Below are 25,033 nucleotides of genomic sequence, written 5' to 3'. Positions count from 1 at the left end.
TTCTCCGGATGTGATTAAACGCTGCTGCGACGCATCTGCTAGCGGCATGTTTGCATTAAGCGTACGAATGATTGTTTACTTTGATTTGCAGGTTTGAATAGCCCGGCTCGGGGAGGAGGAAAAAAAAAAAAGCCCTGACACTTCCTACAACAATCATCATGCCTTTGCTGAATGCTCTGCAGCTGCTGAGCCATAAATCCAAACGTCGATGATAATCCTGACGCGCCGTGGAAGCTTTAAGTGGCACTGCGGCCGAAAAACGAAGTGATTATTCGCCATTAATGCGCTGCAAATGCGCTTTTTTGTAATTCCAACTTTTGCATGACTTAAATAAAAACGGTGACGAAGCGACACGGAGCAGCTGCGTGTGTGTGTGAGCGAGAGAGAGAGGGGGTAAGGAGGGTAAAAAAAGCAAAAAGAGGCAGAGAAATTGCATCGAGTGGCCAACGTACCTGAACCAGCGAGCAAGGAAACAATTTTTAAAAAAGGATTAGAGTCTTCTTTCTGCTCGCTCTCAGTCGGACTTCAAATCTTCCGGGTCGCCTGCTGTTCACTTCTGGGTGCTGCAGGCGAGGAATTGTTCAATGTAAAAACACTGCGCTCAAACAGATTTTTTAACCCATTTTCTGGCTTCTGGTTTCCTCGCAGATGTTGTGCGCATTTGCGCTGTAGCGTTAGATACACAATGGAAAAGTTCACATTTATCTGTGCACTGATTGTTTTGGCAGTAAGACATTTTATCTTATTTTATTTTATTTAATGTTATATTATATATTTGCATATGAAAGGGTGTCTCTTTCTTGTGTCATCGCTGAGAACAGGTGTGCACACAAATAATAAAACACAAGTCCAGCTGAGGTTTTTTTTATATTTGCTTTTGGTTTTGTTCGGTTTTTTTCCTCCATCAGAGAGAGAGAGAGAGAGAGAGGTGGGGTAACAAGTGCGCAGCCTAACAGTGGGATTTGCCCTATGCAGGTGTAATCTGTTACACGGTCTGTAAAAAGCTGGCGCCCGTGTGTAGGAGATCACGATGGTCATGCACACATATGAAGTGTAATCCTCTCAGCAGCAGCAGCATGACAGGCTGCTAATATGCTCTGTGCTTAGCTCAGCAGGAGATGGCACTGCTGCCACAGAGAGGGCTTCAGCTGATGGTGAAGGTTTTGCCTCAATGATGAAAACAGGAGATATTTAGCATAGTCCCTTTACATTAGGGAATGGGACATCTCTAAACTACCACTGGTCATTTATTACTGGAGGTAATGCCTGTGGTGGTTTATTGTACAATCCATTATTTAAGGGGACGATTGAGGCAGTATAAAACTGTCAGTGTGGTTCTCCAAAAGTTGATTCTGTCCATCTGGAACTACATCCAGATGAACAGAATCAACTTTTGGAGATTTATTTACCTGGATGATTGAGCGTGCATCAAGATGTCAGTGTGGTTCTTTAGTGATTGAAGAAAGGGGCTCATTAGTACGAAGTGAATCTTCTAAAAATTGTAATTTAATTATTTAATGTTTTTAGGTTTTTACATGCCCTCTCACTCTTCTTTGAGGTAATACTAGCATGTATTGAAGTAATCTCAGACTTTTATGTTTTTAGCAGCAGACATGCTGAACTGAAAATGGGGCTGTCGGTTTTTACAAACAAAGGTTTTGTTTAAATAAGAATAGGATTTGTGTTTTTTTTCATAGCGTTCATGGTCCATCCTGTGAAGTGCAAAAACACTGTACTGTTTCTTTGTCACTGGGCAGAAATGAGTTTGAAGGAGACAAGTTCAAAGGTGGTGAGTTTGGATTTTGCTTCAAAACAATTAATGTGTTAATGTGATGTTTTAGTAAGGTGGGTCATTTTTAATCCATTTGGTTGCTAGGATACTCGAGGAAGTAATAATATAGGATGTAGATAAGAACCTTCAATGGTCTATGATGTACCTGTGAGACAGGTTTGGTGTCCTGAGTGACTAGGAGGATGTATGTGGAGTATGTGGACAGATGGAGGTTTGGAAGAGTCTAATGAAGAATTACTGCTGGTCTGTTTTTTATTTTGTTTTGTTTTGTTTTTCCCTTGGTGATGACATACTGCATGGCTACATTTGCACCACATATAGTAGTAATTAGCACTTTTTCTTGGATTTTGTTCCTTGTGTGAAACGTCTGTTTGATCAGATGTGAGAGCCACGGAGTGCTTTCTTTCTTTCTTTTTTGTAAAATTAAATTTTTGAACTGTATTTGCACATGAATGTGAATATTTTCTTTAGTGATTTATCTTTTACCGCATACAGAAATTTGTCCGTGTTGCTTTAACTTTTTTTCCAGCCCGTCACACTGCACAATGTCACAGCCATCAGTGTTAGCTTTAGTCCTGTGGCAGGGTGGAGCAAACCAACTTGCTTATAACAGTTAAAGCGCTTAGATTGATGCCTGTTCTTCAGTGTGATGTTTTACTGCAGGTGTAACATATACTTTATGCTATAAAATGCTGAATTGTAAGCTTGGCTTTGACACAAAAATCTCTCTAAAAAAAGAATTTCAAGGGACAATCCCAACATTTTTAAACAGCATGGCACATTTATGGATTATATTTGACAAACATTGTTTGAAAGCACACATGCTCGTGATTTAATTGCTGTAAACTGTTTTATGCCAATATCACACCGGCGGTCGTTCTTTACTTTCTGATAAGACTGTTTACACAGCTGAGTGTGCTTCTTACCTTTTCTGTTGACTGTAGGGGTCCATTTTTGTTTGACGCGCTGAGCTGCACTTGATGCTTCAAGCTTTTTGTCTTTGCTTGTAAAAGTAGGCTGAATATTTGGTGTTAATCTAATAATATCCAGCAACATACAACGGAGCCTTAATAAGATCAGATGATTTAGTCCAGGACTGCTGCATTCTTGGGGTTTTTAACCTGCCAACAAGCAGCCTTAATGAATGATTTTCTTTAATGTGTCATTTACTAACATGCTGCAGCTCTCTTTACTCTCTGCATCCTCTTAACTATATTTGCTGTTAGCATAAGCGTAAGCGCTCACACACACAAACATTCAAATCTATGTAAAATGCATATCTCAGTGGGACTTCACCTCTTCCATCTTTGAAATGAGTCAGACAGAGAAAACAAAATGCATTCAAATGCCACTAAATACAAAGCAGGTGCACATAGAGAGCAGTGGGCTCTGATTTAATTGGCAGATCTCTGACTCCACATTTGTGGCTCTTACTTGGGCTGAAAGTAAATGTGGTCAGCTCATATTTGCCAAGGAATAACACTATAACATAGGTAATGGCTGCATTTTTCCTTTTTTGTTTGTTGCCTCAAAGTTTAATTCCAACATACATACAAATTTATCTTAACTAACACATCCAGCTGTTTTTCATGGTGGCTGCAGCCAAAGCAGAGGTGCCCATGCCACCGCTTTCCCCCTTCCACCTCCTCCTGGTCTTCTGGGAGGCACCAAGGATTCTCTCACCTAGTCAGATGCAAACTAAAGTGTTCCTTTCACCCTGTTTTGATTTAAACTAAGCAAAATGTTTGGAAATGAGTTGCTGATTTATTATGGGAAATAATTCAATTTGCAAATGTCATCATTATTGTTACATAAGATGTTGAAAATGCATTTGTATTTCATCATCTATTTAAAATCACATTTAACACCCCAGTCTAACAGCTAGCTAATTGTGACGCCAGCGTTCTTTTCTCCTGTATGATCAAAGTTTTTGGGAGTACTCTATTACAAATAAATGATAAACAAACACACACACACACACACACACACACACACACACACACACACACACACACACACACACACACACACACACACACACACACACACTTCACTGTGTATTTATCACATTTCACTTTCTGCTTTAGCTTCTCTATAGTTATCTGTCCTGTCTGTCTTGTGTTCACTTTTACTTCCTCTTGTTTCCCTGATTGTTTGCACCTGTGTTGTTCCCCAGCTATATTCACTTCCCGTGGGGAGCCACATGTATTTAAGTAGCCAGTTTTCTACTTATCGTTTGTCAGTGTATTTGTTATTCCACCCCGAGATGTTTCTAACATGTTTTGTATTTGTTTCCTGGATTAATTTTTTCTTTGGACCATTTCCTACTATGCTTGAAGTTTTAGTTCTGTCTGCCTGAGTTTAAGTCTGCATTTGGGGTCCTCTGACACACACACATCATGACACTATTATGCCATAGAAATCGGTGTTGGGGTCTCTCATGAATAGGCTCAGTTTTTAGGAACGCTTTTGTAAGTTTAGATGGTTCCTTCACTGTATTTTTCAGGATATCTGGGCTCTCACTTAGAGATAGAAGGAAAAGCTCAATCTTTCAGAGGGACTCTGAATAAAGCCATTGCTCCTCCGGATCAAAAGCAGCCAGTTCAGGTGGTAACCAGGCATCCTAGTCAGGTGACTGCTGGACGCCTCATAGGTGAGGTGTTACAGGTATTTCCTATTAGCAGAATGGCCACGGGGGAAACCCAGGACTCGCTAAAGATATTACATCTTTCAGCTGACTTGTAAATGACTTAGGTTCCCACCTGATGAGCTGATAGAGATAGTCATAGTGAGGGAACTTGGGGCTTCTCTGCTCAGACTGCTGCCCCCCAAAACACAAACCCGGATAAGTGGTAGAAAATACATGATTGGCTTTTCAGGCAGCCACTAAAATGGATGTCAAAATTTCAAGCCTAGACTGCCCTTGGAGGACATCACAAGATTATTTTCCTTTTGTTCCATTATATATATATATATATATGTATGTATGTATGTATGTATGTATGTATGTATGTATATATATATATATATATATATATATATATATATATATATATATATATATATATATATATATATATATATATATATATATATATATATATATATATATATATATATATATATATATATATATATATATATACGGCAGCTGGATAGCGGCAGCTGGATAGCGTAGTGGTTAAACTACACGCCTTTGGAACAGAGGATCGCAAGTTCGATTCCTGCCTGGGGCGTCTGTATCCAGTAAGGGTCCTAAGGCTAGACCCCCTATGCTAAGCAAGCCTACCGCAGACATGAGCGAGACAGATAAATATGAAGGCATGCCGGCTCGGACGTCGCCCGGATCAACAAGGTCCGCGTCAGGTGTTGAGGAACCAGGGCACCCTGACGAAAAGTGGGCTACTGGAACAAGAAGGCATCGGTGGGCAAGGGACGAAAACAGGGCGTTGTTGGAATGCTACTACGCAAGTAACCCCGGCGGAAGGGGCTACATGAATAGGATGAGGGACCTATGGATTCTTCGATACCCAACATCCACAATGACGGCGAAACAACTAGTAGCTCAGTGTTCCAACATTCGAAAGAAGGGACTGCTCTCACAGCTAGAGATTGACGAGGTACAACACAAATGCTACGGCAAGGAGGAGTCAGGACGCCAGGTCAGGGGGGAGATATCATCACCCCCACCCGAGATTGGGTACATAGCCCCAAGTGCGATAGGAGAAGGATCGTTGAGTGCGAGAGGAACTGACCTGAAAAATAGGATCATGGCCAAGCTTGAAACCTGGATCCCCCGTAGCCGGTTACCAAGATTACGTGAAGTACCCTCAGAAGGTCTGCTAGATGATGTTAATGCAGCACTACGGGCAATACCTACAACCACGATTACCGACACTAACAAGCTGATCTACAATACGGCAGCAGTGATCAGTGAGATGCTTGGCTACAAGTTGAACAGCCACAAGGGGCAGTACCCTCCATGGAGAAGGAGGCTAGAGGGCAAGATCAAAGTAGCACGGAGGGAGGTTAGCCAACTAACGGAGTTGCAGAAAGGTGCGACAAATAAGGTGCCTAAGAAATACAGCAAGCTGTCCATACCTGAGGCCTTGGAAACTGCCAAGCAAAGACTCACAGCCTTGGCCAGCCGCTTGAGGAGGTACACCAGAGAGATAGAAGGCAGGAGAATAAACCAGCTGTTCTCCACAGAACCAGCAAAGGTGTACTCTCAGTGGCAAGGGAACAATAAGAGAACAGCACCACCAAGGCTGGAGACGGAGCAATACTGGAAGAGCATATGGGAGAAGGATGCAACCCATAACGGCAATGCTCAGTGGCTAGTGGATCTGAGGGCAGACCACAGCGACCTCCCTGAACAGGGTCCAGTAACCATCACAGTGGCAGATATCCAAGAAAGGGTCTCCAGTATGAAGAGTTGGACAGCACCAGGGCCCGACATGGTTCACGCCTACTGGCTGAAGAAGCTGACTGCACTCCACGAGCGTCTGGCAGCACAAATGAACCAGCTGCTAGTTAACGAGAGACACCCGGAATGGCTAACTGAAGGCCGGACGGTCCTGATCCCCAAGGACCCCAAGAAGGGACCGGTCCCCTCCAACTACCGACCAATAACCTGCCTCAGTACTACATGGAAGCTCCTGTCAGGCATCATATCGGCTAAGATGAACAGGCACATGGGTCAATACATGAGCGGGACACAGAAAGGAATTGGCAAGAATACCAGAGGTGCAAAACACCAGCTACTGGTAGACAGAACAATCAGCCGAGACTGCAAGACCAGACTGACCAACCTGTGCACTGCCTGGATTGATTACAAGAAGGCCTATGACTCAATGCCCCACAGCTGGATACTGGAATGCCTAGAATTGTACAAGATCAATGGGACCCTAAGAGCCTTCATCAGGAACTCAATGGGGATGTGGCGTACAACACTAGAGGCCAACTCCAAGCCCATAGCACAAGTTACCATCAAGTGCGGGATCTACCAAGGAGATGCTCTGTCCCCACTGCTGTTCTGCATAGGCCTGAACCCCCTCAGTGAGATCATTAACAAGACTGGCTACGGATACCGACTACGGAACGGAGCAGTTGTCAGCCACCTCCTGTACATGGATGACATCAAGCTGTATGCCAAGAGTGAACGAGACATCGATTCACTGATCCACACTACCAGGCTATACAGCAATGACATTGGAATGTCGTTCGGACTGGAGAAGTGTAGTCGGATGGTAACAAAGAGAGGGAAGGTAGTCAGAACTGAGGGGATTGAACTACCAGAAGGCAACATTGCAGACATAGAGGACAGTTACAAGTACCTGGGGATCCCGCAGGCAAATGGGAACCATGAAGAGGCCGCTAGAAAGGCTGCAACCACCAAGTACCTGCAGAGGGTCAGGCAAGTCCTGAGGAGTCAGCTGAATGGTAAGAACAAGATCCGGGCCATCAACACATACGCCCTGCCCGTGATCAGGTACCCTGCTGGGGTAATAAGCTGGCCAAAGGAGGAGATAGAAGCCACTGACATAAAGACAAGAAAGCTCCTGACCATGCATGGAGGGTTTCACCCCAAGTCCAGCACCCTGAGGCTGTACGCTAAGCGGAAGGAAGGGGGCCGGGGACTGGTGAGTGTCAGCACCACAGTCCAGGATGAGACAAGGAACATCCAAGAATACATTGGGAAGATGGCCCCAACTGACCGAGTGCTCAGTGAATACCTCAGGCAGCAGAAACCCAAGAAAGAGGAGGGAGACGAGGAACCATCATGGAAGGACAGGCCCCTGCACGGTATGTACCACCGGCAGATAGAGGAGGTGGCTGATATCCAGAAATCCTACCAGTGGCTGGACAAAGCTGGACTGAAAGACAGCACAGAGGCACTAATCATGGCAGCACAAGAACAAGCTCTGAGTACAAGATCCATAGAGGCTGGGGTCTATCACACCAGGCAAGACCCCAGGTGCAGGCTGTGTAAAGATGCCCCAGAGACTATCCAGCACATAACAGCAGGGTGCAAGATGCTAGCAGGCAAGGCATACATGGAACGCCATAACCAAGTGGCCGGCATAGTGTACAGGAACATCTGTGCCGAGTATAACCTAGAAGTCCCGAGGTCAAAATGGGAGATGCCCCCAAGGGTGGTGGAGAATGACCGAGCTAAGATCCTGTGGGACTTCCAGATACAGACGGACAAAATGGTGGTGGCTAACCAACCGGACATAGTGGTGGTAGACAAACAGAAGAAGACGGCCGTAGTGATCGATGTAGCGGTTCCGAATGACAGCAATATCAGGAAGAAGGAACACGAGAAGCTGGAGAAATACCAAGGGCTCAGAGAAGAGCTCGAGAGGATGTGGAGGGTGAAGGTAACGGTGGTCCCCGTGGTAATCGGAGCACTAGGTGCGGTGACTCCCAAGCTAGGCGAGTGGCTCCAGCAGATCCCGGGAAAAACATCGGAGATCTCTGTCCAGAAGAGCGCAGTCCTGGGAACAGCTAAGATACTGCGCAGGACCCTCAAGCTCCCAGGCCTCTGGTAGAGGACCCGAGCTTGAAGGATAAACCGCCCGCAGGGGCGTGCTGGGTGTTTTTTTTTTTATACACACACACACACACACACCGATATATATATATGCCTCCAAACGCAGCTGGATAGCGTAGTGGTTAGACTACACGCCTTGGGAACAGAGGATCGCAAGTTCGATTCCTGCCTGGGGCGTCTGTATCCAGTAGGGGTCCTAAGGCTAGACCCCCTATGCTAAGCGAGCCTACCGCAGACATGAGCGAGACAAATAAATATGAAGGCATGCCGGCTCGGACGTCGCCCGGATCAACAAGGTCCGCGTCAGGTGTTGAGGAACCAGGGCACCCTGACGAAAAGTGGGCTACTGGAACAAGAAGGCATCGGTGGGCAAGAGACGAAAACAGGGCGTTGTTGGAATGCTACTACGCAAGTAACCCCGGCGGAAGGGGCTACATGAATAGGATGAGGGACCTGTGGATTCTTCGATACCCAACATCCACAATGACGGCGAAACAACTAGTAGCTCAGTGTTCCAACATTCGAAAGAAGGGACTGCTCTCACCGCTAGAGATTGACGAGGTACAACACAAATGCTACGGCAAGGAGGAGTCAGGACGCCAGGTCAGGGGGGCGATATCATCACCCCCACCCGAGATTGGGTACATAGCCCCAAGTGCGATAGGAGAAGGATCGTTGAGTGCGAGAGGAACTGACCTGAAAAATAGGATCATGGCCAAGCTTGAAACCTGGATCCCCCGTAGCCGGTTACCAAGATTACGTGAAGTACCCTCAGAAGGTCTGCTAGATGATGTTAATGCAGCACTACGGGCAATACCTACAACCACGATTACCGACACTAACAAGCTGATCTACAATACGGCATCAGTGAGATGCTTGGCTACAAGTTGAACAGCGACAAGGGGCAGTACCCTCCATGGAGAAGGAGGCTAGAGGGCAAGATCAAAGTAGCACGGAGGGAGGTTAGCCAACTAACGGAGTTGCAGCAAGGTGTGACAAATAAGGTGCCTAAGAAATACAGCAAGCTGTCCATACCTGAGGCCTTGGAAACTGCCAAGCAAAGACTCACAGCCTTGGCCAGCCGCTTGAGGAGGTACACCAGAGAGATAGAAGGCAGGAGAATAAACCAGCTGTTCTCCACAGAACCAGCAAAGGTGTACTCTCAGTGGCAAGGGAACAATAAGAGAACAGCACCACCAAGGCTGGAGACGGAGCAATACTGGAAGAGCATATGGGAGAAGGATGCAACCCATAACGGCAATGCTCAGTGGCTAGAGGATCTGAGGGCAGAGTAGTAATACGATGGCACCTGTCCAAGATGGCGGCCAACCAAACCGGTTTGACCGGTTTCGTGCGTGTGCGCGTTCAGTAATACGATGGCACTAGTCCAAGATGGCGGCCAACCAAACCGATTTGACCAGTTTCGTGCGTGTGCGCATGCGCGTTCAGTAATACGATGGCACTAGTCCAAGATGGCGGCCAACCAAACCGATTTGACCAGTTTCGTGTGTGTGCGCATGCGCGTTCAGGTGTGGAAATACCACAGGGGATCAGAGGGGTTATATGAGTTTGTGTTTTTAACGGGGTTTTAATTTAATCAAACCATAGGGTTTTTAATTAAACTATTTTTATCACTTAGGTGTATCGCAACATTCAGTTATGCATGTGTTCTTAAAAGCAATTCTTTGTTTCTTGTTTCATTCTTGGCGGAGTGGAAGCTGTTTTGGTTCACAGTGCGCCTTAACAAAGAGGGTGTGCTCTAGTCAAAAGTGTTGGTAATAGTGTTTTAATCACACTATTTTTCTAAATCTGACAATGTCTCAGCTTGCAGTGAGGCATGCATTTTATTTTATAAATGGCACAAATGGGAATTTCTTCTGAATGGGTGATGTCAGCATGTTCACAAGCGTTTCATTTAATCAAACCCCTAGTTTTAATTTAACTAGTTTTTACACATCTACTGGGGTTTCTTTCCAGGGTTGATGCGATCATTTTATTTAAAAATCGGGATTTCGGAATGTTGAACTAAGAGTGAGACAAAGCCAGCCAGCTAGTTTTTAACACAGTAAATGTTACAAATAGCATTCAGTCCTTTAGAAAATAAATGCTATAAGCAGCCAGTATCGCTCTTTTCAAACTAATCGTCTTTTAAATACACTCATTTTGTGATTCCGGTGTCAACACCTTGCACCGATGCAAGCATTTTATTTAATTAAAAACGGATCAAACGGGCCATTTCTTCTGTAAGGGGTTTCATGGTTTCAGAGTAGTTTTTAACACAACAGATAGTCGCAAATAACATTCAGCAAACGCTACAGTGATACTTCTAAAACGCTGCACACAATGTCGTCTTTTCCCCCAAAGCAACCAGTATCGCTCTTTTCAAACTAATCGTCTTTAAATACACTCATTTTGTTGACAAAGCCAGCCAGCTAGTTTTTAACACAGTAAATGTCACAAATAGCATTCAGTCCTTTAGAAAATAAATGCTATAAGCAGCCAGTATCGCTCTTTTCAAACTAATCTTCTTTTAAATACACTCATTTTGTGATTCCGGTGTCACACCTTGCACCGATGCAAGCATTTTATTTATTTAAAAACGGATCAAACGGGCCATTTCTTGTGTAAGGGGTTTCATGGTTTCAGAGTAGTTTTTAACACAACAGATAGTCACAAATAACATTCAGCCCTTTAGAAAATAAACGCTACAGTGATACTTCTAAAACCAGTCGCCCAGACCCGCTCCAACTTTTCAACAGCTGGCTAATTGTTTGAATTTGTTCAGGATTGTAAAAGCCCACCGTGGGTATCACTAGTTGAGAGTACCATGCGAACAAGGGCCCAGCCTATTGTTTAAAGTGGCCGGTATTGGCTCTTTTTGTAATTCCTCGACAAGGTAAATGGGGCAGGTGTACCAGTCGGGTGGCGACCCCGCCTATTGTCTGAAGTATCGGCTCCTTTGTAATTCCTTGAGAAGACAAAAGCCCTGAAGGGTCTCATTTAAATTGATTGGAGACATACCTTTTCTTTTTGGAAACACCCACCCTATATAAAAAAAACACGCTCAGAGCCCGAAACCCTGAGCCATTTACGCCTCAAGATTCGCTGCAGAGCACACCATTTTCTTTGCGATCATCAACACTAACATCGTTCTTTATAACATGGCCATCGTAAACGGTAAGTAAAACAAAACCTATTATTGGATTTTTAAAAAGTGTTATGTTAACATATTATAGGATATTCAAACTATTTTTTTTCCCTAAAACAAAAGCTTAATTTTTAGGAGTTCGGGAGAACGGCCCAGGGCCCTTTTCTTTAGAAACGGGCGCTTTTACAGCTGGAACTAGTCCTCTAACAGGCACAAGGTGTGTACAGCATTACTGGATTTTAAAACGTATGTATGTTTTAAACTAGCGATTGTTTTAAATTATGTAATAACGTTTTTGTTTGTTCCAGGGTTAACAAACTGAGCAGGAAAACATTCAGACACCGCGACCACAGAGCCCAACCTTACATCAGGTGTGTATACAACGGGATGTATAGTTGTGTATTATTTTTTCAAAAGAAAAAAAAATTAAAAAGAGGTTTAAACAATTACAAATGTTCTAAACTGACCGTTTTACACCTACAGAGCCACGCCAGAGAACCGGGTGTGTGGAGAAGCAGGACCATCCCGAATAACGCACACTACAAGGTAAGCATAGGCATATATAAATTAGATAAAAAGAGATAGAGAGGGAGACACGCTTATTCAGTTTGAAATGGGTACATGTATAAAATGTTTTAACACATGTCTATCTATCTTCACAGACTGCAGAACAGCACCCCTCCTCATAATGATCAGGACACCGTACGATTCCAGACGTTTTTGGAATGTTTAAGCAGTATCGACCTCCCAGAACAACAAAAACCTGGAGCTTTGTGCAACAGTGGAGAGTCAGAACAGATCTTCATCAGCGAACCTGCAACACCCCCGAGTGAGTGGCTACCTCGCGATTTCTCTGATGTTTTTGAGTACAGTATATCAGATTTTGATCTAGTTCATATACCCACCACCCCAGAATGTGACAGAAATAGCATTGATTCACACATAGATTTCGAAGAAGGCGGCATAACAGACTCTCAAATATCACCGGCGTATGATGCTTACATGAAGCTTCCAGACGCTCAGCCTGCTGAACAGAGTCATATAGCTTCAATAGCTGATAAATTATGTTTGATTGAAGCTAGACTCAATCAATACCACCAAGAAGCACAGGTACAAAGGCAACAGTTTACCAAATTCATAAACAAAGTGTGTAGTACATTAGACAACATCTGCTATGTTCTATTTAAACCCAGATTCCTTTTATAGTTTGCAGTGAAATTTCTTAAACCATTGTTTAATGGGACAGAAGTACAAGTCACTCTTTACTAACACACTGTAGATAAGTTTATTGCTGAACGACACAGCTAGCAGTCCCACACACTCTTTAGATTTTTGAAGTTTTGTGTGTGATGGTTTTGCCTCTCACACCTTACCCCTTTCTCCCAGTATCACAACAGTATGACTCCCAAAGTACGACTCAGTAAACAAACAAGGACTCTAAACTCAGAACAGAAAGATACAGTTGAAAGATTAGTGATATCTTTTATGATGCGTAATAAACTACACCCTCTTCTTCTCTGTATTTATGTTGTTTGTGTGCGTGCGTGCGTGCTAAAACCAGAACAGAAAGATAAAATTGGAAGATCAAAGATTAAGGTTTGTGTTTTTATAGCACAAAGTAAACTGTCCCCTTGTCTTCTAGGCCTTGGCGTGCGTACCTTAGAAGTCAGATTATACGTTAGTCATACTTCCAAAAACATTTTGAATTCCATTTATAACTGTGATGTCAAGCTGATATCAGACATCTTGTGCTCACCAGGAGCATGTATCCCCAACTTCAAAACCTTAAGGTGTCAAATTCACAAACCCAACATGGGCTCATACAACACAGGGGCCAGAAGTGCATGTCACCCTTTACTGACAAACTGTAAATAAGTTCAATACAGGGCAACGCGGCTAACAGCCTTGGAAACGCTTTACATGAAATAAAACTTTTTAGAAAACCCTTTACAAGAATAAATGTGATGATCTGTTTTACCTGAATCAAATGTATTAGTTTGTTTACTTGAAATAAAATTTATTTTTGAAACCCCGTACATGAAGTAAAAAGTATCATGTTGCAAGTTCTGGCTTTAATATTTCCAGCTGATAAGGAGACGTTTTGCATTTCAAACGCTACATATCCTACCCGCCCTTTAAGATCATCCCACTTCAGGATCACGCCCCACCTTCTGTTATTTTAAAACAAGACCGCCGTCTCATTCCTCCAAAACCTTTTTTTTTTTAATCTCAAAACAGCGAGAAGGATGGACTCTGCACCCCTGCGTCACACTGAGGAGGAGGACAGTTCCTCGGACGAGGGCTCATTAGTACCTGACACGCCCGGTTACTATAGCCCCTTGGAGAAGCAGCAGCAGCAAGCCGTCGAGCTTGACGGTCGGGCATCTTCTTTATTTATCGATACCGTGAAAACAGCTGTGTATCACCTAGTCAACCTAGTAAACATACTCCTGGTTGAGCATACGATTTCTGCTTACAACTTAGAATCTCAGTTCTAAATGAAATTAAAAATGTTTTTGTAAGTATGGCTAATGTATACTTTGACTTCTAAGGCATTCACACACACGCACGCACGCACGCACACAAACAACATAAATACAGAGAAGAAGAGGGTGTAGTTTATTACGCATCATAAAAGATATCACTAATCTTTCAACTGTATCTTTCTGTTCTGAGTTTAGAGTCCTTGTTTGTTTACTGAGTCGTACTTTGGGAGTCATACTGTTGTGATACTGGGAGAAAGGGGTAAGGTGTGAGAGGCAAAACCATCACACACAAAACTTCAAAAATCTAAAGAGTGTGTGGGACTGCTAGCTGTGTCGTTCAGCAATAAACTTATCTACAGTGTGTTAGTAAAGAGTGACTTGTACTTCTGTCCCATTAAACAATGGTTTAAGAAATTTCACTGCAAACTATAAAAGGAATCTGGGTTTAAATAGAACATAGCAGATGTTGTCTAATGTACTACACACTTTGTTTATGAATTTGGTAAACTGTTGCCTTTGTACCTGTGCTTCTTGGTGGTATTGATTGAGTCTAGCTTCAATCAAACATAATTTATCAGCTATTGAAGCTATATGACTCTGTTCAGCAGGCTGAGCGTCTGGAAGCTTCATGTAAGCATCATACGCCGGTGATATTTGAGAGTCTGTTATGCCGCCTTCTTCGAAATCTATGTGTGAATCAATGCTATTTCTGTCACATTCTGGGGTGGTGGGTATATGAACTAGATCAAAATCTGATATACTGTACTCAAAAACATCAGAGAAATCGCGAGGTAGCCACTCACTCGGGGGTGTTGCAGGTTCGCTGATGAAGATCTGTTCTGACTCTCCACTGTTGCACAAAGCTCCAGGTTTTTGTTGTTCTGGGAGGTCGATACTGCTTAAACATTCCAAAAACGTCTGGAATCGTACGGTGTCCTGATCATTATGAGGAGGGGTGCTGTTCTGCAGTCTGTGAAGATAGATAGACATGTGTTAAAACATTTTATACATGTACCCATTTCAAACTGAATAAGCGTGTCTCCCTCTCTATCTCTTTTTATCTAATTTATATATGCCTATGCTTACCTTGTAGTGTGCGTTATTCGGGATGGTCCTGCTTCTCCACACACCCGGTTCTCTGGCGTGGCTCTGTAGGTGTAAAACGGTCAGTTTAGAACATTTGTAATTGTTTAAACCTCTTTTTAATTTTTTTTTCTTTTGAAAAAATAATACACAACTATACATCCCGTTGTATACACACCTGATGTAAGGTTGGGCTCTGTGGTCGCGGTGTCTGAATGTTTTCCTGCTCAGTTTGTTAACCCTGGAACAAACAAAAACGTTATTACATAATTTAAAACAATCGCTAGTTTAAAACATACATACGTTTTAAAATCCAGTAATGCTGTACACACCTTGTGCCTGTTAGAGGACTAGTTCCAGCTGTAAAAGCGCCCGTTTCTAAAGAAAAGGGCCCTGGGCCGTTCTCCCGAACTCCTAAAAATTAAGCTTTTGTTTTAGGGAAAAAAAATAGTTTGAATATCCTATAATATGTTAACATAACACTTTTTAAAAATCCAATAATAGGTTTTGTTTTACTTACCGTTTACGATGGCCATGTTATAAAGAACGATGTTAGTGTTGATGATCGCAAAGAAAATGGTGTGCTCTGCAGCGAATCTTGAGGCGTAAATGGCTCAGGGTTTCGGGCTCTGAGCGTGTTTTTTTTATATAGGGTGGGTGTTTCCAAAAAGAAAAGGTATGTCTCCAATCAATTTAAATGAGACCCTTCAAGGCTTTTGTCTTCTCAAGGAATTACAAAGGAGCCGATACTTCAGACAATAGGCGGGGTCGCCACCCGACTGGTACACCTGCCCCATTTACCTTGTCGAGGAATTACAAAAAGAGCCAATACCGGCCACTTTAAACAATAGGCTGGGCCCTTGTTCGCATGGTACTCTCAACTAGTGATACCCACGGTGGGCTTTTACAATCCTGAACAAATTCAAACAATTAGCCAGCTGTTGAAAAGTTGGAGCGGGTCTGGGCGAATGGTTTTAGAAGTATCACTGTAGCGTTTATTTTCTAAAGGGCTGAATGTTATTTGTGACTATCTGTTGTGTTAAAAACTACTCTGAAACCATGAAACCCCTTACAGAAGAAATGGCCCGTTTGATCCGTTTTTAATTAAATAAAATGCTTGCATCGGTGCAAGGTGTGACACCAGAATCACAAAATGAGTGTATTTAAAAGAAGATTAGTTTGAAAAGAGCGATACTGGCTGCTTATAGCATTTATTTTCTAAAGGACTGAATGCTATTTGTAACATTTACTGTGTTAAAAACTAGCTGGCTGGCTTTGTCTCACTCTTAGTTCAACATTCCGAAATCCCGATTTTTAAATAAAATGATCGCATCAACCCTGGAAAGAAACCCCAGTAGATGTGTAAAAACTAGTTAAATTAAAACTAGGGGTTTGATTAAATGAAACGCTTGTGAACATGCTGACATCACCCATTCAGAAGAAATTCCCATTTGTGCCATTTATAAAATAAAATGCATGCCTCACTGCAAGCTGAGACATTGTCAGATTTAGAAAATTAGTGTGATTAAAACACTATTACCAACACTTTTGACTAGAGCACACCCTCTTTGTTAAGGCGCACTGTGAACCAAAACAGCTTCCACTCCGCCAAGAATGAAACAAGAAACAAAGAATTGCTTTTAAGAACACATGCATAACTGAATGTTGCGATACACCTAAGTGATAAAAATAGTTTAATTAAAAACCCTATGGTTTGATTAAATTAAAACCCCGTTAAAAACACAAACTCATATAACCCCTCTGATCCCCTGTGGTATTTCCACACCTGAACGCGCATGCGCACACACACGAAACTGGTCAAATCGGTTTGGTTGGCCGCCATCTTGGACAGGTGCCATCGTATTACTACTGGGCAGACCACAGCGACCTCCCTGAACAGGGTCCAGTAACCATCACAGTGGCAGATATCCAAGAAAGGGTCTCCAGTATGAAGAGTTGGACAGCACCAGGGCCCGACATGGTTCACGCCTACTGGCTGAAGAAGCTGACTGCACTCCACGAGCGTCTGGCAGCACAAATGAACCAGCTGCTAGTTAACGAGAGACACCCGGAATGGCTAACTGAAGGCCGGACGGTCCTGATCCCCAAGGACCCCAAGAAGGGACCGGTCCCCTCCAACTACCGACCAATAACCTGCCTCAGTACTACATGGAAGCTCCTGTCAGGCATCATATCGGCTAAGATGAACAGGCACATGGGTCAATACATGAGCGGGACACAGAAAGGAATTGGCAAGAATACCAGAGGCGCAAAACACCAGCTACTGGTAGACAGAACAATCAGCCGAGACTGCAAGACCAGACTGACCAACCTGTGCACTGCCTGGATTGATTACAAGAAGGCCTATGACTCAATGCCCCACAGCTGGATACTGGAATGCCTAGAATTGTACAAGATCAATGGGACCCTAAGAGCCTTCATCAGGAACTCAATGGGGATGTGGCGTACAACACTAGAGGCCAACTCCAAGCCCATAGCACAAGTCACCATCAAGTGCGGGATCTACCAAGGAGATGCTCTGTCCCCACTGCTGTTCTGCATAGGCCTGAACCCCCTCAGTGAGATCATTAACAAGACTGGCTACGGATACCGACTACGGAACGAAGCAGTTGTCAGCCACCTCCTGTACATGGATGACATCAAGCTGTATGCCAAGAGTGAACGAGACATCGATTCACTGATCCACACTACCAGGCTATACAGCAATGACATTGGAATGTCTTTCGGACTGGAGAAGTGTAGTCGGATGGTAACAAAGAGAGGGAAGGTAGTCAGAACTGAGGGGATTGAACTACCAGAAGGCAACATTGCAGACATAGAGGACAGTTACAAGTACCTGGGGATCCAGCAGGCAAATGGGAACCATGAAGAGGCCGCTAGAAAGGCTGCAACCACCAAGTACCTGCAGAGGTACTTCAGCTGACTCCTCAGGCAAGTCCTGAGGAGTCAGCTGAATGGTAAGAACAAGATCTGGGCCATCAACACGTACGCCCTGCCCGTGATCAGGTACCCTGCTGGGGTAATAGGCTGGCCAAAGGAGGAGATAGAAGCCACTGACATAAAGACAAGAAAGCTCCTTACCATGCATGGAGGGTTTCACCCCAAGTCCAGCACCCTGAGGCTGTACGCTAAGCGGAAGGAAGGGGGCCGGGGACTGGTGAGTGTCAGCACCACAGTCCAGGATGAGACAAGGAACATCCAAGAATACATTGGGAAGATGGCCCCAACTGACCGAGTGCTCAGTGAATACCTCAGGCAGCAGAAACCCAAGAAAGAGGAGGGAAACGAGGAACCATCATGGAAGGACAGGCCCCTGCACGGTATGTACCACCGGCAGATAGAGGAGGTGGCTGATATCCAGAAATCCTACCAGTGGCTGGACAAAGCTGGACTGAAAGACAGCACAGAGGCACTAATCATGGCAGCACAAGAACAAGCTCTGAGTACAAGATCCATAGAGGCTGGGGTCTATCACACCAGGCAAGACCCCAGGTGCAGGCTGTGTAAAGATGCCCCAGAGACAATCCAGCACATAACAGCAGGGTGCAAGATGCTAGCAGGCAAGGCATACATGGAACGCCATAACCAAGTGGCCGGCATAGTGTACAGGAACATCTGTGCCGAGTATAACCTGGAAGTCCCGAGGTCAAAATGGGAGATGCCCCCAAGGGTGGTGGAGAATGACCGAGCTAAGATCCTGTGGGACTTCCAGATACAGACGGACAAAATGGTGGTGGCTAACCAACCGGACATAGTGGTGGTAGACAAACAGAAGAAGACGGCCGTAGTGATCGATGTAGCGGTTCCGAATGACAGCAATATCAGGAAGAAGGAACACGAGAAGCTGGAGAAATACCAAGGGCTCAGAGAAGAGCTCGAGAGGATGTGGAGGGTGAAGGTAACGGTGGTCCCCGTGGTAATCGGAGCACTAGGTGCGGTGACTCCCAAGCTAGGCGAGTGGCTCCAGCAGATCCCAGGAATAACATCGGAGATCTCTGTCCAGAAGAGCGCAGTCCTGGGAACAGCTAAGATACTGCGCAGGACCCTCAAGCTCCCAGGCCTCTGGTAGAGGACCCGAGCTTGAAGGATAAACCGCCCGCAGGGGCGTGCTGGGTGTTTATATATATATATATATATGTATATATCCCCTCAGAATTATTTTTCCAGTTCATGAGGACTGTTTTCTTGGCTATGCATAGGGCAGTGAAGATCATATGGGCTATATTCTTTTCTGAAGTGACATTATCTAAGCTGCCCAGTAGACACACTAAGGGGGAAGTTGGAATGTTACATTTCAGACACTTTGATAAGTCTTCACATATCTCGCGCCAAAACTTTTGCACTGGTGGACAGAACCAAAGAGCGTGGATGTAATTGTCTGGTGTATTGCCTTGACAGTGTGAGCAGTTGTTGGAAGATGTAAAGCCCATCTTGAACATCCGATGACCTGTATAGTGCACTCTATGAAGTATTTTGTATTGTATTAATTGCAGACTGGGATTTTTAATTAATTTAAAAGTTTTTAAGCAAATCTGAGACCAGAAGTTTTGGTCTAGGTTGACTGATAAATCTGCTTCCCACTTTGCAGTAGGAAGGGATATTGATTCATCTAATTTAGAAAGTGTCTCAACCTGAGCATTTGAAGCTTATCTGCTCAGAACAAAGTTGCACAAATCTTTTTGGTGGTGCAGCATTTTTAAAGACAAGATGAACATCTGAGCACAAGATGACCTTCTGAAAAGTAAATGTTCTTTTTTTGCTAAGGATATCACAGTGACGTTGCTGTGTTAGGGATTCCTGTCAAGAACATTTGCTTGTTTATAAAATGACCTCATTGGTTTTAAAGATAAAGATGCAGTAGCTGATGAGAAATTATCAACACACTGCCTGCTTCAGTGAGTTGCTTTCTATATAATTAAAGATAACTATGCTGTGTTTTAATTTATTACTCTTGATGTGCTTTAAAAGCTAAGCGTAGGGCATAAAATCCTATGAAGATGCACTTTATTTACACTTCATTTCTCAATATAAAAGAGCAGAAGTAATCAGGCAGTTTTCACCACAAGTATTTTATAGACCCTGCATACCACATTATTTATCTATCTATTGGATACAGAGGACCAATATATCTCTACAAACAGAGCATTACTGGAAACCAGTATAATAACTAATCACTTGTGATGCCTAAATAGGATCAAGTGATTAAAATATAGCATTGAGAAGGTAATAAATAACAAATTGTATTTCTATTTTCAGTGACCTATAGTTTAATCCAGCTTTATAAGACTGCATGCATCATGTATGCATTTAAAGTACCCTTTGAACTACCAAAAGTGCAGTATGTACAGGCTCAAGACACAGAAATGTTTTCTTTACAAGCAAACATACACCCACTTTGCATCACACCCTGCTGGTTCCGTACTCGTTCGACAGGTTTTCTCGTCAGCACAAACAACGCCACACCCTCGCAGTTCTCTCACCTCCACTGTCCAGGTGCAGGGATCACAGAGAGGGGTGGGGGAGGCAAAGGGGAGGAAGGAGGAGGGTCATTATCCCCTTTGAGGGTGGAGCAAAAGGGGAGGCGAAGAAAGCGGATGAAGCATTTGAAGCTCATATTGACATGTGGCTCTGTAGGCTCCTGTGTGCACAGGTAAGAACGAATGAACTTTGTGGTAGATTGATACTATCTGGTGCTTGTAGATTTCCACCTGTAGCCGTGTGGTAGAGGTGGCGGGAGTGTTTACACAGGTTAAACCAGTTTCATTGCCAGGAAGTGGACATGCTGGCAGTCAGGTCACAGCAAAGTTTACTGTACATTTGCACCTGTTCACATTACTGAATGTGAACTGCATTTATTACTATTTATTTCTTATCTTGCCTTTGAAAGACATAATTTTGGAAAAAATGTAAATAGAATTAATATTTACCCGACATGACATGAACCTATTCCTAGAATTTTCTTTTCAGTCATTTGCAAACAGCCTTCAGTTCCAGGGTTCAGTGTTAATGTAAACAACTAAATATTGACTGTGAAGCATGTTGGCAGTTGAATGACCATGTAAAACATAGATTTGACTTTGCAAGATGTTCCAGAAATGTTTGTATTTGTCATCCCTGAATTCTTCCACCCTGAGACAAGAAGCCATTTTAATATGTCAACCCTGTTTTTTTCAGCCATGGATGGTGTGTTGGAAGGCGCGGCTGTGTTGTGTGCATGTAAACTGGCCTGCAGTCTACTCTTCCTGCCCTCATTGGCCGACTCCTACAGTGCTGTCAGTTTCTGCTGCTGCTGCCTCCTCGTCTTCACAGACTTCCTGGTCACAGGTGAGGGCTTGATTAGGACACTGCAGGATTCTAACCAGTGTTTCCAGTTCCCCCACAGCCCTCTTATACAAACTGAATCACTTGAATTAGTTTAAAATATCAGAAGGTGTTTCCAACAACCTGTATGTTCAAGTTTCCAAATAATTTTTATTTTTTAAGATTAACCTTACCTCACAGCAGAATCTTGGTTTTACTGACCTCCAGTGGCTTAAGCACTCACCATGCAATGGTGATTTGCAGGCGTTACCCAAGGCCTGTGACATCATTGCTGGGCGTGGCTATAGGTGCAGCAAATAATGAATCAAATAGAATAATGATGCCTCGATGGCCTTACAGAAATAGTGAATTTGTTGATCCAGTTCACTCTCTGTAATAAATGCACTGCAGACACAACAGAAAGGAGATGCTGTGAAACGTCACACGTTTTATTTATTGCCAGTGGCTGAGATGTGGCAGTATGTAGCCACAGGCTTTGATCACAGCTGCAGCTGCTCTGCCTGGGATCTGGTGGCTGAGGATGGGATTAATGCTCAGGCTTCAGCAGCATTTGCTGTTGAATCTGCGGACTGTGGATGGGTGCCTCTGTCGATGGAGGAAAACATTTCTGTGAGGTTTCTGATTAAACTGTTAGAGTGTGAGGACTGAAGGAGCATTTTGAAGCAAAGCATGTTTTGCCCTCCCTACGCTTCAAAATGCTGGAGTCAGCAGGAGCCATGAGAAGTTACTGTTTTTCTACATCACAAAAAATTAAACAAAAGTTGGAAAGGTTTGCTTTAAACTTACTTTCAATACATTTGTTTACTGTTGAACTTTTTAAATCTTAAAGTCATGTAACACTTGACAAAGTCAATGAGTATATATCCTCCTAAATGTTTCAGCGGGGTCTCAATTCATAGATTAACAGCACTTCATAAATACTGTGTTTTCCCATATTTCAAAAATATTTCAAAATCCATGGTCCAATCAAATCTGAAAACCTGCCTTATATCCTTCTGCAAGAGGTCTAAACTCTGACAGGTGATGACTTTTGTACTTTTATTGTCTATAATTTGCTTTTATTGAACATGGAAAAAAGAAACTCTGTATCTATTAAGAAATGCAGCTGGTGTTTCTTAACAGAGACATGTTACAACTCATTCTTTTTAGTACAAAGAGATCTCGGGTAAATACGAGCAGTGGTTTCACAACTCCGACCTGAGTCGGTCTAATCAGCTTTAAGAACCAAAATGCCTGGTAAATTAATTGGGAGCCTGTTTAATCTAATTTATAATAACCTCATCTATAATAAATGTTTATATTAATAAGGTGAATAGACATCAAAGCAGCAATATCTACCAAACAAACTTGAGAAGAATAAAGAAGTATGAATTTAAAAAAGATATAAAAGTGTTTTTCATGTTCACTGTAAGTAAAATGGCAAAGGAAATGAACTTGTATCTTCATCTGAGAGCTACAGATTAAATAATTATTGTAATCTTTGAGTTTGGGTTGTTGTTGTTACTTTACTTTTGGAACTTCGGATGAACATTTTCACAATTTTCTGATAGAACAAGAAAACAAATGACAGATTCTAGAATAATAAATATGTACAAGTTGCTGTTATGTGAGATGTAGTGATCCTGGAACTAGTTCCACTCGCTGCCAGACGCCTTTTTATTTACATGATAAGAGATGCAAATGCTATTGTTTGCTAAAATAAAGATAAATAAAACAGACCTTATGTAAATTTCACCAGTCCTTTTGGTTTTGGCTGGGGCAGTGGTTTAGGAGGCAAGACACATGAACTCCTACACAGTTACCCGAGTTATTCATACTTCAATCGGTCAAACTGTGTTTGTATGGAGGGGTGTGTTCGGATAAAAAATGATTTGCGGGCTGAGTTACCTTACACCTATATTAGGATGAAGTGTTTTTCAGAGCTTTGTCTTTAATAAAATGGCAGAATATTTATTTTAAGTTACTTTATTAAACCAACCCTTTCTCTTCTTTGTGATATCTAATTACCTGGTCTTATCCAGTCATCTAACCCACTGACTCTGACACTTTTTCTTTGTGTTTTGTGTTTCTGCAGCTTTTCTGAGTTGCCTTTGGATCTTTGACTCTTGGCTGACTGACTTGACTCCATCAGGGGATTTTATTGCCCTGCGCTTCCTGCTCTTTCTCAGCCAAACCTATGGAGGGGTGCTGCTGCTGACCGCACCTCTGATCGCTGTGGAGACTGTGATCAGACTCCTGTGGCCTTGTGTTGTCGTCCCTCTTAGGACAGCGAGGCGGACAGCAGGCTCTGATGGACAGTGTTGTGATGGGAAAGAGGAGGAAGAGGAAGACAGCAGCGGCTCAGATGAAGACATACGGTCTCATGTTGTCGGCTACCTCTGCTGCCTGTCAGTGTGGGTCATTGTCGCCCTCAATGTCAGGGGGCAATGGAAGCTGGAGGAAGTGTGGGCTGCTGCCTGTCTCCACACAAATAGCTCCCTTGTCAGATGTCTGCCCAGCCTCTTCAGCCCCATTCCTAGCGGCATAAATCTCTGCTGGTCCATGGGCTTCTTCCTCCTTCTGCTCCTGCTGACCACGAGCAGCACAGGCCTTCAAAGGAGACGCCAAGGCCATTCGCTGATGTTCAGAGTCTTCAATAAAGGCGACTGTCACTGCCAAGAACTCATTCCAGAGTCGTCCGCACCCCTCAAGCCTGTAAAACCAGGGATGTTGGTGTCTGAGCCAGCACAGCATGTTGACCCAGAGAAAACAGAGAGCAGCTGTACTGTTCATACAGCCTGGAACAGCTGGCAGATGTTGACATGCAACCATGGAGACTTTGTCCTTATTTCCCCAATGTGTTTGTCTGGAAAGAAGGGAAGTCAGGAGCAAGAAATGGCAAGGAGAGATGTATCTGTGGCATTTATCACAGAGGAAAACGTGGACTCACAGTGCAGGAGCTGGTGTGGGTGGCGACAGTGGGGTTTTCCCAGCCTCGGGGTGAATGTAATGATAGGGTTGGTATGTGTGCTCTCCATATTTGCGCTGCCTCTCAACCTAAGCGTGAATGTTGTTCTCGTCAGGACTATTGAGACTCTGCTGGAGCTGTGTATCAAATCTGTACTTTCATCAAACATAGCGGCAAACACAAGAGACACGTCTACCTCTGGTGATGAAACACTCATTTAACGCCAAACAAATGGGGAGAGAAAGTGGAACCTGATTGGTCGCCGTTTGCAACACAGTCATCAGATTACAGCTGGCTTGGCTGTTAACACTGGCTTGAATAGAGCACAAATGCACATTTGCGTGCAGCTATTCACATGTGAGGAGTAATATGTGGAAACTGCTGATAGCTGTTGAGGAGGCAGGTTGAGGCGTGCTTGGTAGAAAGACTCTAAAAACCTCGACTGGAACAGATGGCTGGAAGGCCTCTCCTTACTATTCAGAGCTTTGGGATCTGCCACTATTTGTCATTACATAGTGGGTTACAAAACAAGCCACTCCAGTATAAATAAGACTAATACAGGCGCAAACACTGTTTTGAAAGTTATGAACGGGATGAATTAATATGAGTCTGCTGATGCTCCATCACATAATGCTTGTTTAAAGCTGCATATAAATAAATGCTGAGTGACTGCAGGGCA

The 25,033-nt window shown here is 43.5% G+C and overlaps 2 protein-coding genes and 2 long non-coding RNA genes across 6 annotated transcripts in view; 2 read left to right on the top strand and 2 right to left on the bottom strand.

The window, feature by feature from the left end:
- Window positions 1–614, bottom strand: part of znf362a (zinc finger protein 362a) — a 13,504-nt gene extending 12,890 nt beyond the window's left edge. The window contains exon 1 of the mRNA XM_085456951.1: window positions 453–614. The gene's annotated coding sequence lies outside the window, so the exon portion shown is untranslated. The remainder of the gene's footprint in view (window positions 1–452) is intronic.
- Window positions 1–25,033, top strand: part of LOC146709812 (uncharacterized) — a 27,292-nt gene extending 2,259 nt beyond the window's left edge. For 2 of the 3 annotated variants that reach the window (XM_085456953.1, XM_085456952.1), the window contains 2 exons: window positions 21,261–21,410; window positions 23,482–25,033. In XM_085456953.1, coding sequence (XP_085313079.1) covers window positions 21,261–21,410; window positions 23,482–24,575 — 1,244 coding nt within the window. In that variant the 3' untranslated portion in view covers window positions 24,576–25,033. Of the gene's footprint in view, window positions 1–20,628; window positions 20,737–21,260; window positions 21,411–23,481 lie in introns of those variants that run through there. The other variant, XM_085456954.1, reaches the window with a different exon arrangement.
- On the top strand, window positions 10,983–13,924 carry LOC146709814 (uncharacterized). The gene is made up of 5 exons (XR_014920655.1): window positions 10,983–11,713; window positions 11,805–11,867; window positions 11,980–12,042; window positions 12,159–12,325; window positions 13,735–13,924. It is a non-coding gene; the product is annotated as an uncharacterized LOC146709814 (long non-coding RNA).
- On the bottom strand, window positions 14,716–15,763 carry LOC146709813 (uncharacterized). Its single transcript, XR_014920654.1, has 4 exons — window positions 15,398–15,763; window positions 15,244–15,306; window positions 15,069–15,131; window positions 14,716–14,952 (listed from the first exon to the last, which is right to left on the bottom strand). It is a non-coding gene; the product is annotated as an uncharacterized LOC146709813 (long non-coding RNA).

This window comes from Copadichromis virginalis, linkage group LG5 (genome assembly GCF_057382275.1).
Source record: "Copadichromis virginalis isolate Kocher_CV1m ecotype Utaka linkage group LG5, C_Virginalis_male_GT1.1, whole genome shotgun sequence".
NCBI classification, from domain to species: Eukaryota; Metazoa; Chordata; class Actinopteri; order Cichliformes; family Cichlidae; genus Copadichromis; species Copadichromis virginalis.
This window is presented reverse-complemented; position numbering and strand designations above follow the sequence as displayed.